Source organism: Eupeodes corollae, chromosome 3 (assembly GCF_945859685.1).
Source record: "Eupeodes corollae chromosome 3, idEupCoro1.1, whole genome shotgun sequence".
Taxonomy (NCBI): domain Eukaryota; kingdom Metazoa; phylum Arthropoda; class Insecta; order Diptera; family Syrphidae; genus Eupeodes; species Eupeodes corollae.
The window spans coordinates 84,144,978-84,164,005 of NC_079149.1; the positions used below are offsets into that span (position 1 = coordinate 84,144,978).

General features: G+C 35.1%; 1 protein-coding gene across 3 annotated transcripts in view; it reads left to right on the top strand.

Annotated features, from left to right (window-relative positions):
• The first annotated feature begins 262 nt into the window (after positions 1–262).
• The window catches only part of LOC129952802 (protein Aster-B), a 50,458-nt gene continuing 31,692 nt past the window's right edge, over positions 263–19,028 (top strand). For 2 of the 3 annotated variants that reach the window (XM_056065634.1, XM_056065633.1), the window contains exons 1-2: positions 264–611; positions 9,106–9,168. In XM_056065634.1, coding sequence (XP_055921609.1) covers positions 532–611; positions 9,106–9,168 — 143 coding nt within the window. In that variant the 5' untranslated portion in view covers positions 264–531. Of the gene's footprint in view, positions 612–9,105; positions 9,169–19,028 lie in introns of all 3 variants that reach the window. The other variant, XM_056065635.1, reaches the window with a different exon arrangement.

Here is a 19,028-nt window from a genome sequence, read left to right on the forward strand (position 1 = left end):
TCTATGGTTTCAGTCATGAATGCTTCGTAATTTGAAGAACTAAATCACATGAAACCTAAGAATCTTAAAGTTGCAATGAATTTACTCGCGCTTCTAGTAAATTATAGTTGTCGTCAACTTCTTTTGGTCTCGAACAACGCTTGGTTCTTTCGTTGAATTTTCTTTACCGTTTGACGATAGAGTGAGACAGATACTTTTTATCAAAGTGACAGCAACTGGCTCTTTCAAACGGTTCGCAAATATTTTGCAAACGTCAAACTATTTACTTTTATTTTTCTGATAAAGAAAAAAGAAACAACATTTTCCTTGCTTATTTTTTTAAACTACTGTTACATTCGTGATATTTGCGACACGAAAACGAAATCCAGAAATATATTTTTTAAAATTGTTTTAAAAAACTTCAAGCCGATTTTATGAACGTGTTAGTTTAAACAATTTTTGTTTTTTAAATAAATAAATGGTGCACACAATTGGTGGTATATTGCAATTGTTGTTGCAAAACCTTTTCAATACGCAGAGGAGATATTTGTCATGAGTTTTATTGCAACAACGTCCGCCACCACAAAAAGTCCAATTTCTTCTCCACCCTCATTATCTACAACATCGCTAATGTAAGCTTTATAGTTCGACTTATCTATATTTTTAATTTATCATTCTATTTTTTATTAAATATATCAATTTTAAGACGGTGTTATTGAATGTAAACTTTTGATTGATTTTATATATATTTTTTTTTAAATTAAAGCCAGTAGAATAAAAGATAAAGAAATTATATTGTTGTTGCTTGAAACCTTGGTGGTATTATTAATCATTTCAATTAATATTGAAAATGTAGTCCACGTTCAAAATTTGTGCTCTTCGTCCGTAGGTAGTTGTTATTATTTTATTTAAATTATTTCTTCATTGAAGGAAGTACCAAAGACACAAAATTCACACCATCAAATCCGAAATTAAAAAAGGAAATCTACAGTGTTATACGCATTATTTACTCGAAAGGAATGGCGCTTAGATTGGAGCTTAATCGATATTGATTTTCAACACCAATTTGCCTGCATTGTTAGTTTTTTCATTTCTCTCAAAATGTGCTTAATTGTCAAAGTTAATTTTTGCTTACTGTTGATATAAAATATACTTATTTGCAAAAACAAATAACAATTTCGTGCTGTGGTAATGGAAAGTCGCCCCAAAACATTTTATTTCCTTATAACAAACCTAATAAACTTTTACGTTTGTTGAAGAACACCTTTACATTTTGAACTTAAAATAGGTATAGAGTTGCTTTGTACTTTGTATAATAAAAATAAGACTCAAATTGAATCATTATTTTTATTATAACTCCTCTAAGTTGTTCAGGGTTCTGACTCTTTTCTTTTTCATATGTGTAAATAATAAATATTCAGTGAAGGGTATAATAATTAAAATAAGCGATCTTCGCCTGCGCCTTCTATTGCAACTTAAAGTGTACCTATTGTTTTTAAAATGTTAAATTATATAAACTATCAAAAAAGAGACGGATTGGGATCCACACTGATAACTTCCCGTCCGTGCCCTCTGTGGATTTGTCGAAAACGTTAACGAAATATTAATAACAATATTTAAGATGAGATACAAAAATTGCAAGTCAATATCTTTCTTTGTTCTCATAATAATTGACTTGAAACCCATTTCTTATCAGTTTTGTGTGTGTTGTTTTAATAGTTTTTCGTGTTTTGTAAAAAAAAGTTTCCAATTGAGTTTTACAAAAAAAAAAAATAACTAAGGGTTAGCAAAAATATTTTATATTATTATAAAATATGATTCATTTCAATTTCTGTGTTTATTGCCGAGGTTTTTAGAATATCCATCCCTGCAATTACTCGCACACAGGAATGGTTGAGAGTTATAAGTCACTAAGCCCTGGTTCTCTGCGGACTGTTGCGCCCCCTAATTTATTTATTTTTGTATTTATTTTTAGAATATCTACTGATTCAATTTTTCTACGAACATTATTTTAAGTTAACAACAAAATGTTGCATAAAGTGAAATAATTTTGAAGTTAATACTTACATATGTGATGGAGCCAGTAGTCGGCCATCTTACTTTTTTTTTACGTCTTACTGTTCCTCAAAATTCAGTTGTTTGAGTTTTGGATACAAAACATAGTTTATCTGATTATTTGAAATGTCTAAATTTTAAAACTCTTGATTGTTTTAGTGAATTTGCCATGAAAAAGAAATAATTCTCAAAAATTTAAATAAAACTTTCCAAAAAAAAAACAAAAAAAAACTTCAACAGTTTTGTATGTTTTGACATACATTTAGGTACATGTGTAGTATTAATATAAAAAAAAAAGAATAAATAACTCTAAGAGTAAAAAAAAGATATAGGTAGGTAATCAGGTACATATTCACTTGTCACATGCTTCACAGAAGAATACTTACTTCATTTTGTATGTCTTCGAAATTTCGTCCGACAAAATGTGTGCATCTTAAATGAAATCATTTAGGACAAGAATCACAGCCTACGTTCTTTAATTCATTTTCTTCGACGTCTGAAATCAAAACTTCATTACAGTAGGAACATGGTATTTTTTTTTTGTCTTCGGTTTTCCTGATAATTTTTTCTTTTCCGCTTCCAAAAGCTTTTTCTTTCGACAGCGTTTCCTAAGCTGGATCTCCTCGATTTGTTTGGCCTTGTCTTGAGCTTTTTTATCAAAGAAATCTTTCCATGCTTTAGAGGAAATACTCGCTATAGGTTTTTCGCGTGGAGGTTTGCAGGATTTGGGGATAATTTCTGGGTAGAAAATGTGCTTTCTAAAAGCAGGACTTACTGCAGAGAAAGTCGATGGTGAGCTCTGGATGACTACATTTTCCTTCTGGACATTAATGTTCTGCAGCAGTTCGTCTATCACTGTCAAGGACTTCGAGTAACGTCGTGTGCATGATGGTCCTGTTAAGAAAATAAAATTAGATAAAATAAAATAAATAAAATGTCTGTCAAGTCCTACCACTGATTGTTGGTGTGTCAATTGCAGATAAGACTTCATATGCTTCCTTTAGAAGATCAGTTATAGAATTAATTTCCTCATTAACTGGTGATAGAGTTGGTATTGAAACTGTCGCAGAAATTTTGTTAAGTTCCCCAGTATCGTTTATAATAAACGCTCCGGTTATGCTCTCGTCAAGGGGTTTGACTGAAGGAGTTTCAACTTCCATGTTGGCTTCATCTAGCAATTCTTGAAATTCGGCTGTTCCATCTTCCATGATTTGGCTGCTGTTCATTCTGAATTTTGTCTATAATTCTTATTACAGATGCAAAGTCGATTCCCTGTGCCTCAAAATCAGTTTTTGCCAAAGCCAGAACTTTTTTTGTTTCGTAGAAGCTTGAAGCTGTGACTCTTTCCGGTGGGGTTACGTGGAGTTTCTCAAGCGTATTCTGGACACATTTAGCATAATCAATAGCATCTGCATTGAATGGAAAAATTCCACACTTTCTAAAAGCGTTTTTAATGCTTTCCGTCCTGTCTCTATCCAGGACCGCTTTTAGAAGTTCGCAGAAGTTGGTCTTCGTCACAGCCTTATTTTCATTTCCTGGAATGCTCTGCCATTTGTGAACCGTTTTCTTGTAGTCACTTCTTGAGTAATGTGTGTTGTATTTGGATAAAGTGCATACAAAATTATCCCATTACTCCTGCAGAAGTCGCTCAGTTCCATGGTCAGATGGGATTTATGACCATCGACCAAAAATAATACTGGCCGCTTAACATTGTTTTCCGAAATATAGTCAACGAAACTGTTGACCACATATTCGAAAAATGTTTCGGGTCGCATACAACCAGTCTCCGATCTTCCCAATACCCATTTGTCCGGCATGCTTTTCACGAAAGCTGGTGAAGGGCGCACATATGGGAACACGACTAAAGGCGGTAGAGTTTGACCATCAGCACTGAACAAAAATAGAACTGTTATTGTCTCCTTTCCATTTCCTGCATTGACCTTGTAGAGATTTCTCCATCTCTTAGGAGCCAAAACTACACCAGATTTTGGAGCCAAGCAAAATGACGTTTCATCTCCATTGAAGATTCTGGAAGGATCTTCCAGAATATCTGCAGCATTTATCTCCTGCAAATATCCCTGCAAATCTCGAAACCGTTTCCGAAGTACTTCCTCAGTAACGATTGCTGGTCCTTTTGACAGTCCCTCTGGAGTTCTGAGGGACAATTGAGGATGCCGCTTTAAAAATCCATAACACCAAGTTTTTCCCGGAAGGCCGTCTTTAAATGGTGTCTGTCTTTTGTCCTCCAATATGATATTTTGAACGGTGTTCAGAAGGTCAGATGGCTTAAGTGGAAATCCACATTTTGCCATGTTGATTATCCAATCTTCCAAGCACTTTTCCTCATCTTTGCTAAGAACCGTGTCGGGGCCCATACGCCTAGGCTTCTCAGCAACTCGACCATGAAGTCTGTCCTGCAGTGTTGTTTTTGGGACATTAAACTGTTGGCTTGCCTTTCGGATTGCCCATTTTTCTTCCCGAATTTTTTTGAGAGCTTCACTTAGGGCCTCTTCAGAATATTTATGAAAAACGCGCTTAGAACCATCCATTTAGGTATTGTTTGTATTTAAACCTAAAATATTTTTTGGGAAATTCTTAATAAGGATTTCTTCATAAATTTTGTTGTTTTTCATCTTAAATAGGGGGCCGACTACTGAAGATAGGAAAAAAGACTCGAAAATTGTGTTAAAAATTAAGAGAGATTAAGGTATGCGTTCGATTTTCATATGAAAATAAGCAAAACAAAAAAAAAATCATATTCTTCAGTAGAAGAACTGTACAAAAAATGTCTTCTAAGGTCGGCCCCCCTTTATTTATTGAAAAATAAATAGTTTTTCATGTTTTTATGCAAAAAACGTAAAAAACAAGCAATAAACAATATTAAAACACTTAACAAAATTACTAACCCTCAATGTTTTATTAATGAAAACACTTTATGCAGACCACTTTCACTATTTTTTCCTTAACTAAATTAACGTGTACACTTTCTGCAAAAACTTGATAACAAATGACAATTTTTTACAAGAATAGCAGCAGCTTCTTTGTATAAATTTTTTTGCGATCCGTTAAAGAACCGTTAACATAAAAAAACAGTATTTTCCTATGAATTCTATGTATGTGTTCACTATTAACCTTAAATTTAAGAGTTGGTGGCCGACTACTGGAGGTGGCCGACCTCACATGCCTATATATTATTTATTCTCTAGATATTCGAATCAAACATCAAGTCTTACAAATTTTATGTAATACTGGGCGGCGCATCAATTGTGCTACAATACGAAATTCAAATAACTTATTTTTTAAGCGGTGTATTTATTTTGTTTTATTTTATTGAATAGATGATTAAATTTTATTTTTAGAAGTTAATTGTTTTTAAAGAAAGAAAAATCCTAAAGGTATTGCTTGTAATTTGAACTTTGTATGGAAACAAGCTTAAGTCATCTTGAAGTATCCGCTGTATTGACCGTCTGCTTTCTCCAATTTGCCCCGACAAGTTTCGGGTCGAAACGCTTGGATTCGTCTGTATTGCCGATGTCACAGCGGCGATTGTGTCCTGAACACGAACATTGGGATCTCGATACGTACGTACGGTCTTCGTGCAATGCTTTCATATTCGGCAAAGATGTTCACACCCTCATAATTGTCCTAAATTCCATTTGGACAGAAATGCCGAACAAAGTATGGTACCGTTGCACTATCCAAATTTCTTTTAACCTGCAAATTAAAAAAAAAAAATAATCTGATGTCTCACACAAAAAAAGTTATATCGTTTTATTTTTGTGGCAAAATACAATTACTTAATGACAATTAGATTTTTCTAAAATGTTGCCAATTGTGGTTATTATATATGGTATAAGATAAAAATAGTTCAAACGCAATATCTTTAGTTTTTATCAACAATCGAACACTTCACTTTTTACAAAACAGTTGGTCTTTAATGCATACAATTATTTTGCTTGTAATATCATTTTTCGGTTTATTAAGAAACGTTGATTCATTTTCATTGTCGTGCCATAAGTTCTGTTACAATTAGGATTTTATGTATTGCAATGACTTGTCATTTTAGAATAGATTCGTTGACTGAGATCGAATTTTCTGTCTGTGTACAGCCACACTGTTCCTAACAGACCTTATAAATTTTTAATTCATGAGTATTACTTGGTGCTATTATTCTTCTCACACCATGGTTTCGCCATATATATTAGGAATGATGTCGCATTACCGCAATATGGTCCTTTTTTTTAAATATAATAATCACACACTCAAGTCGATCACACCTTCATCAACTCCTCAGGAATTCGATGCCTGCCTGACTCCATCCAAAGAACTGTCTCCCTGTATCCTCACACTGAAATCTTTATTACGGGCGATTTCAATGTTCACAACTCTTCGTGGCTTCTCAATTCGAGCCAGACAACACCTGAAGAAATGTGTGCTGATATTTTTGCTGAGTTTAACCATCTTACTCAGCTTATCAATAAGCCTACTCGTATATCAGACGTTAACGAGGACGAGCAGAAAATACACTTGACTTGTTTCTCACATCTGATCCTGATAATACACAATCAGTGTATTGACGCCTCTAGGCACAGCGGACTACAATGTCATATCTGCTGATTTCTCGTGTCAAACAAATCCAGTTAAAGAAAGAGCTCCAACGAGAACCGTTTGGCATTACGAGAACTGGGACGGTCTCAATAATTTCTTCAGGATCTTTAACTGGTCATTATTCTTCCTCGGTATTGACGTAGACTCCAGTACAGATATGATTCATCTGGGAATGCAAACTTTTATCCCGAATAGGGTTAAAAGTATTAAACCTAAGACTAAATCATGGTTTGATTCGAGCTGCAAAGATGTATCAAGGAGAAAGAGGTGAGTTTCCCAACTGAAACTAACTGGAAAAGGTTTAAACAAGCCAAGAAGGCCTACAACGCCCATATTCGAAGGACCAAATGTTTGCATGACCAAAAATTACGGCAAAAAATATTGCAATGTCCCAAAGGCAGTAAGAATTTTTGGTCATTTGTAAAAAAACATGAAGAATTCTTCCTTTTCCTCGGTTCCTACGTTTGTTGCCAATTACACTTCTTTAGTCAGCTCTATTGATAAAGCTTACCTGTTTGAAAGGAAGGTCGCCGAAAATTCCACATAGTATCATGACTCCACCAGTTCTTGAGCGAGTAAATGATTCTATGGGACCAATCTATTTTCGTACTCGTTGTGGCGAGAGTTCTTAAAGATCTCAACATTCAAAAATCCGGATGGTATCCACTATTATTCTGAAGAGGTGTTCTTCCACGCTAGCAAAGCCACTGCGTAAGCTTTTCCATCTATCTTATTCTTATGGGCTCGTTCCGAGTAGTTGGAAAACTGCATTTGTTCAGCCAATCCCAAAAAAAAGGCGAATCTTCTTCCTCCGCAAATTATCGACTGATAGCATTACGTCCCTACGTTCTAAGGTAATGAAAACGCCTATTAATTATCAGCTTAAGAAATATCTTCAGGAACGGAAGCTTCTTTATGACCGGCAATACAGCCAATCCAAAAAAAAGGTGAATCTTCTTCCTCGCAAATTATTGACAGTACGGCTTTCGTCGCAATGGGTCCACTGGTGATCTCATGTTTCATCTCACCGAACAGTGGAACAAATCCTTCCATCGTTTTGGAGAAGGTAAGATAATTGCAATTAATATTTCAAAGGCATTTGATAAAGTGTGGCATGCGTGCTTTTGGTATTGGCGAACCTCTTCTTTGTTGGATTAGAAATTTTCTTTTAAACCGCTCAATTCAAGTTGTCTTGGATAGATTCAAGTCAGAAACCCATAAAATAAATGCTGGTGTGCCGCAGGGCTCCGATTTGTCTCCGACCCTATTCCTCATTGTTATAGATGATCTTCTGTCTGCTACTTCTAATCCAATAAATTGTTTCGCTGACGAAAGCACTCTTAGCTTTTCATATTCGATTCCAGACTCACAACCCTCCTTTTCGGATGTGGAATTGCAACGGTAAAATATGATTAGCTCATTAAATTCCGACCCACACAGCATTGTACAATGCGGAATAAAAAATCGTATGGAATTTAATGTTTGAAAACCCAATTCTGTCCTGTATCGTTAAAGCGAGATATACCCTTCTTGCCACTTTCTATTAGTGGCACTTGCATCAAAGAAACTGAACATCTAGACATCCTTGGAATGTGCATCAGCAACCACCTTCGGTGGAGCGATCACGTACGCGATGTCGCCAAAAATGCTGCAAGATGTCTAGGTTTTTTAAGAGGACGCACGAAGTTTTTCTCTCCGTCTGATCTGGCTACAATCTACAAAACCTTTATACGTCCGAAACTTGAATATAACTCTCATCTCTAGGCTGGTGCTCCAGTAAATTATTTAAGCCTCTTGGACAATATTCAAAGAAGATCTTTTAAATTGATTGGTGACATGAACATCATCAACTCGATTACGTCACTTGAACATCGTCGTAAAGTTTCTTGTCTCACGCTTTTTTACCGTTATTTCAACGGGCTATGCTCTAGTGAAATAGCCAGTTGCATTCCTCCCTTTAAACAATTTAACTGCAATACCCGCGCTTCTAAGAATGCCCATTAGTTTACCCTTGAGCCCAACTTCGGCTCAATTTGATTCTATATTTGTTTTGTATAAGGAAGGGCCAATATTTGTAAAAACAAGAATACCAATGAATGGATTTTCCATTTTCACACATGGAATGGTTTTTCGAGGTTTTCGTTCTTTTGGTTTTTTCGAGAAACTTCTTTTGTTGAGATCAGTAGTTTTTTTTATTGGAAACCTAGTTTACTATACTTTCATATGTTTGTATGTTATTTCTTATCTCTGGCTTTAATTTTTGTATGAATGCTGTAGTAATGTTAATTCAAATAATTTATATAAATACATTTCATATACCTACAATAATTAAATATATTTGTATTATAATAATTATATTATTCTTTTTAATAATATTGCTCGCTAATTTTTTATTTTTAAGCATGTTGTAAATTTTAAATGTTGTTTCGATATTTTTATTCCTTTTGCTTTTTGGTTATGTAGGATTAAAAATCCAGTCGAAACCCCTAATTGCCCAGAAGGGGGGGACAGTAGTTGCTCGGAAAGGTAGGTAGATTTTTGGTAAAGTATTTAAAAGCTTTTTGTAGTTGTTAAGTTTTTTGCTTGAGTAGTTAATTAAACGTTATTAGTGCTTCTCTGTATTTTTTTTTATATTTTATAAAATTGCTTTTAAAAATGAAAATTAAAATCTGTTTTTTTTTTTTTTTGTTCTACAAATGCGTTTAGGAAAGGTGCAAGCAGTGAGGCACTTTCTGTTTAAGCAAGAACAGACATTTGTACATAAATATTTCGTTTTAAATGTTTTTTTTTATTACACTAGAACAAAAGTGTTTTTCCGCGGTGATTTTGTTTTTAAACTGCAACTTTAAAACCTTTTCTCTGTAAAATGATAACAAACGAATTATGAGAAATATACAAACAGATGCACTGCCAACCACTAAGATGAGGCGACATATTTTGCAAGCGGTTTTCGAATCTATATTAGGTAGAAGTTTTGTACCTGAAAGCATGTACTACTCCCCATTACAAATTGATAAAATTCTTCTGGTTGAATCCAACTTCTAACAACCGTGGAAGTGTGGATGGGAGCATTGTCTTGTTGTCCAAGACAAATGTTTTTAATTTTTGGAAATGTCTGTTCCACCAAACATTTATAGTTGTTCCCGTTCATTGTCGAAGACGATTGTGCCATTGTAGGTTATTTACGGTTATGATGCTTTGTCAAAATAAGCTCATTCTTTCTCAGATCATTTAAATAAAAGCTTGTAACAGTCGAGACCGCCAAGGCTAAACATTTTTTCATCCGAAAAGACAACTCGTTTCCATTCAATGGTCTAAGCAACGTGCTCTCTTGCAAAAATCATCCTATGATCCTTGTGTACAAACCTCAAAACAAGTTTCTTTTCTGGATGGTATCAATTTTTTGTATTATCCTTTGAACAGTTGTTATGCTGGATAATACTCCAATTTTGGCCCTTATTTTAGTCGGTGATACGAGTAGAGTGGAATTTGAAGCAATCTGTAGAATTAACCACTTTTCTCTTGTTGTTGCGACCTCATAAAGGATGATTTTTTAGCTTTTATCTTTTCGGCTGGTTTAAACAGCTGACGCACGTTTAGCTTTTTGTTATATTGTCAAACATCTTCAGTTTGGTGTATTAACCATGAATAGTCTTACAAATGAAAAACGCTTGCAAATTATTGAATTTTATTATCAAAATGCGTGCTCTGTTAAGAAAGTTCATCGCGCTACTTACATGTTATGGTCAGTTTAATCGACCCACTGAAGCGGCTATTCGGGCTATTAGGACTTAATTTCGCAACGTAAAATTTTTGTTGAATGGGGTCTTGGAAAGTTGCCCGAAGATCCACTTTTTAACTGAAAAATTGTGTTCAGCGACGAAGCTCATTTTTGGCTTAATGGAGTGAATATCAGCCAGAAGCATTGCAAGAGCTACCAATGCATCCAGAAAAAGTCACATTTTGGTGCGGTTTATGGGCTGGTGGCATTATTGGACCGTACGTCTTCAAAGATGATGCGAATCGTAAAGTAACTGTGAATGGTGAGCGCTATCGTGAGATTATATCCAACTTTTTTTGCCCAAAATGTAAGAGCTTGACTTGCATGGAATGTGGTTTCAACAAGACGGTGCCACATGCCACACAGCACGCGCAACAATGGACTTATTAAGAGGCGAGTTCGGTGAACATTTTATTTCACGTTCGGGGCCGGTCAATTGGCCGCCCAGATAGTGCGACTTGACGCCTTTAGACTATTTTTTGTAGGGCTATATAGACAAGCCTGCTTCAATTGACGCATTGGAAGACAACATTGAAGCTTTTATTCGTGAGATACCGGCCGTAATTGGACTAAGCGTCGAAAACCCAAACATGCGGGATTTTTGGCGACATTGCGTTTTTGATCATTCTACAAAAGGTGGTTGGTGATAAACATACCGAGAATATCGAGATGTTCAGTCTCCTCAAAGCAAGTGCCATCTAAGGATAATGGCAAGGGGGCATATCTCGCTTTAACGATTCAAGACAGCATTGAGTTTTCGAAGCATTAAATTCCAAGCGGTTTTTTATTCCCCATTGTACAATGCTGTTTAGATCAGAATTTGATGAACTTATCATATTTTGTCGTTGTAGTTCCACATTTGAAGGTGAGGGAGGTGATTCTGGAAACGAAAATGAAGAGCTTAAAGATCTATCGTCAGCGAAACAATGTATTGGATTAGAAGTTGCAGACAGGAGATCGTTAATAAAAATGAGAAAGAGTGTTGGAGATAAAACGGAGCCCTGGGGCACACCAGCATTTATTTTGTGGTTTTCAGACTTGAATCCATCCAATATAACTTGTATTGAACGATTCGAAAAGTAATTACTAATCCAATGAATCAGGGATTCGTGAAAAACGAAAGCAATCATTTTCCATCAGAGAGCCTGATGCCAAACCCTATCAAATGCTTTTGAAATATCAAGTGCAATAATCTTACTTTCTCGAAAACGATGTAAAGATTTGCTCCACTGTGCGGTGAGATGAACCATGAGACCACCAGTGGACCTATTGCTACGAAAGCCGTATTGTCGGTCATTAAGAAGCTTTCGATCTTCTAAATATTTCTTAATTAGCGTTTCCACCACCTTGGAAAGAAGGGATGTAAGTGCAATCGTTCTGTAATTAGGCGGTGAAGAAGATTCGCCTTTTTTGGGAATAGGCTGGACAAATGCGGTTTTCCATCCGCTTGGAACGAGACCTGAGGATAGAACAGATAAAAAAGATTACGCAGGGGTTTTACCAGCGTCGAACAACAACAGCAGTGATACCATCTGGACCAACGGATTTAAGAATGCTGAGATCTTTAAGAATTCTTGCCACAGTACGAGTGCGAAAAAAGATTAGTCCCATAGAATCACTAACTCGCTCTAGTCCATGCGGAGTCATAACACTCACTGGCAGCGTTGAATTGGCGGCGAACTGCCTAGCAAAGAGATTAGCTTTCTCTAAAGATCTAACAAATGGAGTGTCATTGACAGCGAGCGTAGGAACCGAGGAAGAGGAAGAATTCATCATACCCTTTAATTGTTCCTATATTTTTGTGGATCAACGTTTATTTTTGCTCTTCTGTAGCTGTCGAAGTCTTTCCAGAACCCATTTGTGTTTCAAATTAAATCAAAACAGTTGTTTTCAACATTCTCTTATATATTTTTTACGGAAATATTCGAAGTAGCCTCATCCTTGAAGCACCTATTTATAAGCTTTGTTAGTAGTTAATTTTTTTTTATCTTAGGAAATTCCAACGGTCGTTTCTAATTTGCCCTTTATTTTATGAATTTGTAATGAGGGAAAACGGAGTTTTTAACGGCTAGTAAAAGTTTTCGAATAAAAAATGTCCACCAGATATAAAAAGCAAAAATCTTTTCCAAAATGTCTGTCCTCATTTGATGATGATGATTTTTATCGGTTTTATATCCAAGACATGTGTGTGAAACCGTTTTTCATCTTTCTTCTCAATGTTTGCACTATTATCAAAAAGAGTGATCATTAAAAATTAATTTTGCTGCATAAAATTAAATATTCTTTGCAATTTTTGCTTTTTGTATAAAGATTGCTTATAACAGTTAACAATTCAAGAAATTAAAACTTATAAATGTCTCACTGTTTGCACCATTCCTCTATTAAGCGAAGCTTAAAAATTTAATTTTGTATAATGATTTTTGTAAAAATGCATAAGGGTAATATTTGAAGACATTGGCGAATTCCTAAAATGGAAAGTTTTCGAAATTTCGTTTTGCAGTATAAATCTTGAGGCGTTCAACTGAACCACTTTTAAACAAATAACTCAAAGTACACGTAATTTTTTTTTTAATGATGATTCATTTTTCATTCATTTCAAAACACTATTAAATATACAGAGACACGAAAAACAGAATTTTGATTAAGACTCAAGTATTCCAGGAAATATGAAAACTAAAAATAGTAAATAATAATTATAGTGTTCTTATAACGATATAAATAACATATTATAAGTATTTTATTAATTTACAGACTAACTAATTAGTTATGGCTGAAAATTTTCGGCTCTCATAAGAAGACAATAAACCAAAGACTTAAATTAAGATTTAATTAATATCCTATTAATAATTTCAACATAATATATTGCAAGTCTTAATGTTTTTAAGGAGTTCGTAAATGTTACCAACCTGTCTGGGTAACGAACGATTGATGTGCTATAAGAGATGTTGAATATGACCTTTTAAGAAGCTGTTAGAGTATTTTGGAATGTTTTATGACTTAAAAGGTATTGGAACCTTGCTAGAGTGTGACCTAAATAAAGACGTACGTAAATTGGAGGGATTTGTCAAACAAGAGTTGTACGGAATACTCTGCTTTATTAAAATGCATATTGTTACATGTTGTCAAATGTAAGATGCAAGTTACGGCTTTAAAATGTTATTGTTGGCTATTTTGCTGAATCTGTGTTGCCTCAATTCTGCACCATCACTGATTTCAGCAAAAAAAAATATTAATGTAAAATCTAAGGACTCATCATTTAATGGCGTAAGGCCTTCGGTGTATAGCTAATAGCTTTCCTGGTTCACCTGTGCTTTATATTTGTGTGGTGTTTTATGCTTAGCATTCGAATATTTCATTTATCCCATTTTTGCTTCTTCTCATCTTTTGCTGGCTGATAGTTTTATTAAGTTCATTTCATTATCGCGAGTGCCTTCGAACAGATTATTGTTACCTATTTCCCACAGTGGAAAATCATACAAGAGTTCAATATTTGAAAACGTTGACAGCAGTCTTCAGTTACAGTTTTCATACTCGTAGCTATGACGCTCATCAATTGTATCAATAAAGGGCTTGCTTTTACTTGATTTTAATGTATTTAGAATGGAATATCTCGTCAGCTCTTCGAAAATGAGGACATAGTGTTTTTGCTCGGATGTTTTGACTCCATCGAACACAATGTCAGCTTCATAATTGATACTTTCCCAACCCATTATAGACCCTTTTTGGTCATACCTAATGTTTTTTTCAACTTTAGACACGCTGACGTCAATTAGGATTTCGACGACCTATTTTGTTTTCGTCTGAGAATAGGAAGTCCATCAATTCCCCAACAGTTTAGTTCATATATTCAAGCCCAAAACTAAATCTTGATTAATAGCATTGTAGAAGAAATAGGGGGATAAGCGCTGGTCTAAAAGCTCTGATATCTCAAATAATACATCAACAGTATAAACCTAAATTTATCGATATTAAGTTACTTTGTTACAAAAGATCAAATAATGTGTTCAAGTTTAAGTATTTTTAACAATATTTTAAATAATAAATAAGCTTCGATGGCACAATTTTATCAAGAGAAATAAGAGTCTTACGCTCAATTCTTTGACAATGTTGTAGTTTCTAAAATTCGGTTTATTGATTGTTTTAAATCATTTCTTCATCAAGTTCTCGAGCGTTAGAACTGTGATTTAGATCTCAGTTAGACATAAAACTTCAAATTTGAGGTTCTAAGACATCAGAACTTGGTTAAGAGATGAATGTAATATTGTTTTTATCAAATTTGAAGTCACCGAATTCCTTTTATGTCAAATACTAATAAATTGCTATGTTATGTTATACAGTTCTAGATCCTACTGAATTTTGTATTCATGGGTATTGCTTGGTGCCATTATTCTTCTCACACCATGGTCTCGCTATATATATTCGGAATGATGTTGCATATCAACTTTTACTACAATACGGTCATTGTACCAACTTCCTTTTTAATTTCATGCGGTTAAAACTTTCCAGGAATAAGCACATCATTCACTATTGTTTTCTTTATCGTAGCCTAAACCTGGACACAGTTTCGACTTCTCAGGAATTTGATGCTCTTCCTGGCTCCATACAAAGAATTGTCTCCCTGTATCCTCACATTAAAAACGTTATTACGGGCGATTTCAATGTTCACAATTCTTAGTGGCTTCGCCATTCGGGCCAGACAACGCCCGAAGGAATGTGTGCTGAGATTTTTGCTGAGTTTAACTATCTTACTCAGCTTGTCAATGAGCCTACTCGTATATCAGACGTTAACGAGGACGAGCAGAAAATACACTTCACTTGCTTCTCATTTCTGATCCTGATAAGTACACAATTAGTGTATTGAAGCCTCTAGGCACATCGGACTACAATGTCATATCTGCTGATTTCTCGTGTCAAATAAATCCAGTTAAAGAAAGAGCTCCAAACTGGGACGGTCTCAATAATTTCTTCAGGATCTTTAACTGGTCGCTATGCTTCATCGGTAACGACGTATACTCCAGTGCAGATATGATTTCTAGTATGATTCACCTTTGAATGGAACCCTTAATACCGAATAGGTTTAAAAGTATTAAACCCAAGGTTAAATCATGGATCGATTCGAGCTGCAAAGATCTAATCAAGGAGAAAGAATCTTCTTCTCCCACAAATTATGGACCAATTGAACTAGGAAACGCTGATTAATTATCAGATTAAGAAATATTTTGAGGAACGGAAGCTTCTTAATGACCGGCAGTACGGCTTTCGCAACAATAGGTCCACTGTTGATTTCATGGTTCATCTCACCGAACAGTGGAACAAATCTCTACAACGTTTTGGAGAAAGTAAGATTATTGCACTTGATATTTCAATTGATAAAGTCTGGCATCTTGCTCTCTTATCGAAAACTCGTGCTTTCGGTATCGACGAATCTCTTCTTCGTTGGATTAGAAATTTTCCTTGAATCGTTTAATACAATTTTTTTTGGACGGATTCAAGTCTGAAACTCATAAAATAAATGCTTGTGTGCCCCAGGGCTCCGTTTTGTCGCCCACAATCTTCCTCATTTTTATAAATGGTCTCCTGTCTGCTACTTCTAATCCAATACATTGTTTCGTTGACGATAGCAATCTTAGCTTTTCATATTCGTTTCCGGACTCACAACCCTGCTCTTCGGATGTGGAATTGCAACGGCAAAATATGATTAGCTCATTAAATTCCGACCTACACAGCATTGTACAATGCGGAATAAAAAACCGTATGGAATTTAATGTTTGAAAACCCAATTCTGTCCTGTATCGTTAAAGCGAGATATACCCTTCTTGCCACTATCTATGAGTGTGACACTTGCATCAACGAAACGGAAAATCTTGACATCCTCGGAATCCACCTTTTGTGGAGCGATCACATACGCGATGTTGCCAAAAATGCCGGAAGATGTCCAGGTTTTTTGAGACGTTACAAGAAATTTGTCTCTCCGTCTGATCTGGCTACAATCTACAAAACCTATATACGTCCGAAACTTGAATGTAACTCCCATCCCTGGGCTGGTGCTCAGTAACTTATTTAAGCCTCTTGGACAGTATTCAAAAAAGAGCTTTTAAAATGATTGGTGACATTAACATCATCAACTCGTTTACGCCACTAGAATATCGACGCAAGGTTTCTTGCCTCACCCTTTTTTTACCGTTATTTTAACGGAATATGCTCTAGTGAAATAGCCAGTTGCATTCCTTCCCTTAAACAATTTAACCGTAATACCCGCGCTTCTAGGAATGCCCATCAGTTTACCCTTGAGCCCAACTTCGGCCGTACTATGAAGTACAGAGATTCTTTTTTTAGCCTTACTACGCGAATGTGGAACGCCTTGCCACGCTCTATCTTTCCCTGTCAGAAATTTAAAATCAATGTACACCGACACCTCCTGTCCAACCCTTCCCTCTTTTCCTAATGCTCACACTGTGTCTTAGGCATATTAAGGGTATTCAAAACCCTTTTAGTGTTCGCTAATTATAAAAAAAAAGTTCTGCGCGCCGACAAGTCCACCTAACAAAAATTTTCAGGCTAAAAAATATACATAATAAGTGTTTGTATACATAATGTATGTAGGTTTTAATGTTAAGCTTCTGAACTGTAAGCCACGCAAGGGGACATACAAATCATGAACAATTTGTTTGTCCATAGGTTGGCATTTTGTTTGTTTAAAAAATTCAATTCGTCTTCGGGTACATTATGTCCTTTTAAAAAGCCATAATGTTATTTAGTTATACTTTGTGTTGAAAAACGATATTTTAATAAAAATTATATCGCAGAGTAAAATATGTGTTACGCTTAATTATGTTTTTCCAACAACGGACGCGATTCCTTTACCTGAATCACGTTAACTTCAATTCAGAGGAAGACATAAGTCCCATAGACCCTGTTTGAATTTCTGTAAACTTAAGGTTAATGGGCAGGTCTTGCCACAGCGAGCTCTTCGAAAATTTATTGGAACCAAATAAAAAAAAAACATTTTAAAAGCAAAACATACATAATAATAATGAAATACAAAAAATAAACTTCTCAACGAACGAAATTGGATCACAGAAAAATAAAAATAAATATAAATCGAAAATTTATAAAATAATGACAAAATTGTTTACCGCTAAATCAAAACTAACAAACTCCAATATGTCAGAAATGTATGTAAAAAAATAGTTTTATTATTCGTTAGAGCTTTGTTTTACTAAAACAAGATTTAAGTCGTTAAAGCTCAATGATAAATTTACATTGAGTACTAAGGAAATTAAAGAAAGTGAATTTTAAGTGACGAAAAATGCAGGTGGTCCGATAGTTGTGTCTGTGAGTATACAGTGACCCCCACGACTAATCGGACATAGAAAAGAAAAATTTTCGCAGTGCAATTTCTCTAAGATCATATTTTATCATAAGGAAACTCATATTTATTTTAAATAAACAAAAACAACATTTTAAATTACTATTTCAAACAAGGAAACTGAAAACTAAAACAACTTCATAATTTCATGTCTCACAAATAATCGGACACATTGCATTTAGTATTTTGTGGCGTATCCCTTTGATTTAATTAACTCCTCAAGGCGTTGAGGCAATGAAGAAACCAGTTTTGAACAAACTTCAGGGGGTATTTTTGTCCATTCTTCTTGAAGACTTGACTTTAGCTCCTGAATATTTTGAGCGACTCGACGTCTCAATTCATCCCAAATATGATCAATTTCATTAAGGTTAGGGGACTGTGCAGGTGTTCTAAGCACTTTGGGACAATTATACAACAACCACGACCTTGTAAGATGTCTGCTTGGGGTCGTTGTCCTGGTAGAAGATGAAATTGTCTCTAATTCCAAGCTTACTGACTCTTAGCACCAAATGTTGCTGTAAAATGTTGATGTAGCCCTTTTGTTCTAAGCACTTTGGGACAATTATACAACAACCACGACCTTGTAAGATGTCTGCTTGGGGTCGTTGTCCTGGTAGAAGATGAAATTGTCTCTAATTCCAAGCTTACTGACTCTTAGCACCAAATGTTGCTGTAAAATGTTGATGTAGCCCTTTTGTTCTAAGCACTTTGGGACAATTATACAACAACCACGACCTTGTAAGATGTCTGCTTGGGGTCGTTGTCCTGGTAGAAGATGAAATTGTCTCTAATTCCAAGCTTACTGACTCTTAGCACCAAATGTTGCTGTAAAATGTTGATGTAGCCCTTTTGATCCATTTTACCTTCCACAAAGTGTTTGTTTCCAACACCAGAACTAGACTTACATCCCCATACCATGACCGACCCACCGCCATGTTTAACTGTTGCCGGTGTATGTTTATTTGAAAATTCTTCATTTGCTTTTCTCCATACAAACATTCGTCCGTCCGATCCCTTTAAGTTAAATTTGCTTTCATCCGTGAAAAAAACCTTTTTTATGATGTTATAATGTGCATCCGTACACAAACAATACAAATTCAAGAAATGTTACCTTATTCCAGCAAATTTAAGCCTTTTTTCTTTTTCTTATATGGCTTTTACTTATGAATGGCTTTTTTCGAGCTTCAGATCTTGTTGTTGCTTAACTTAGAGTGTCCGTATGCGTTAGTTGTAAGT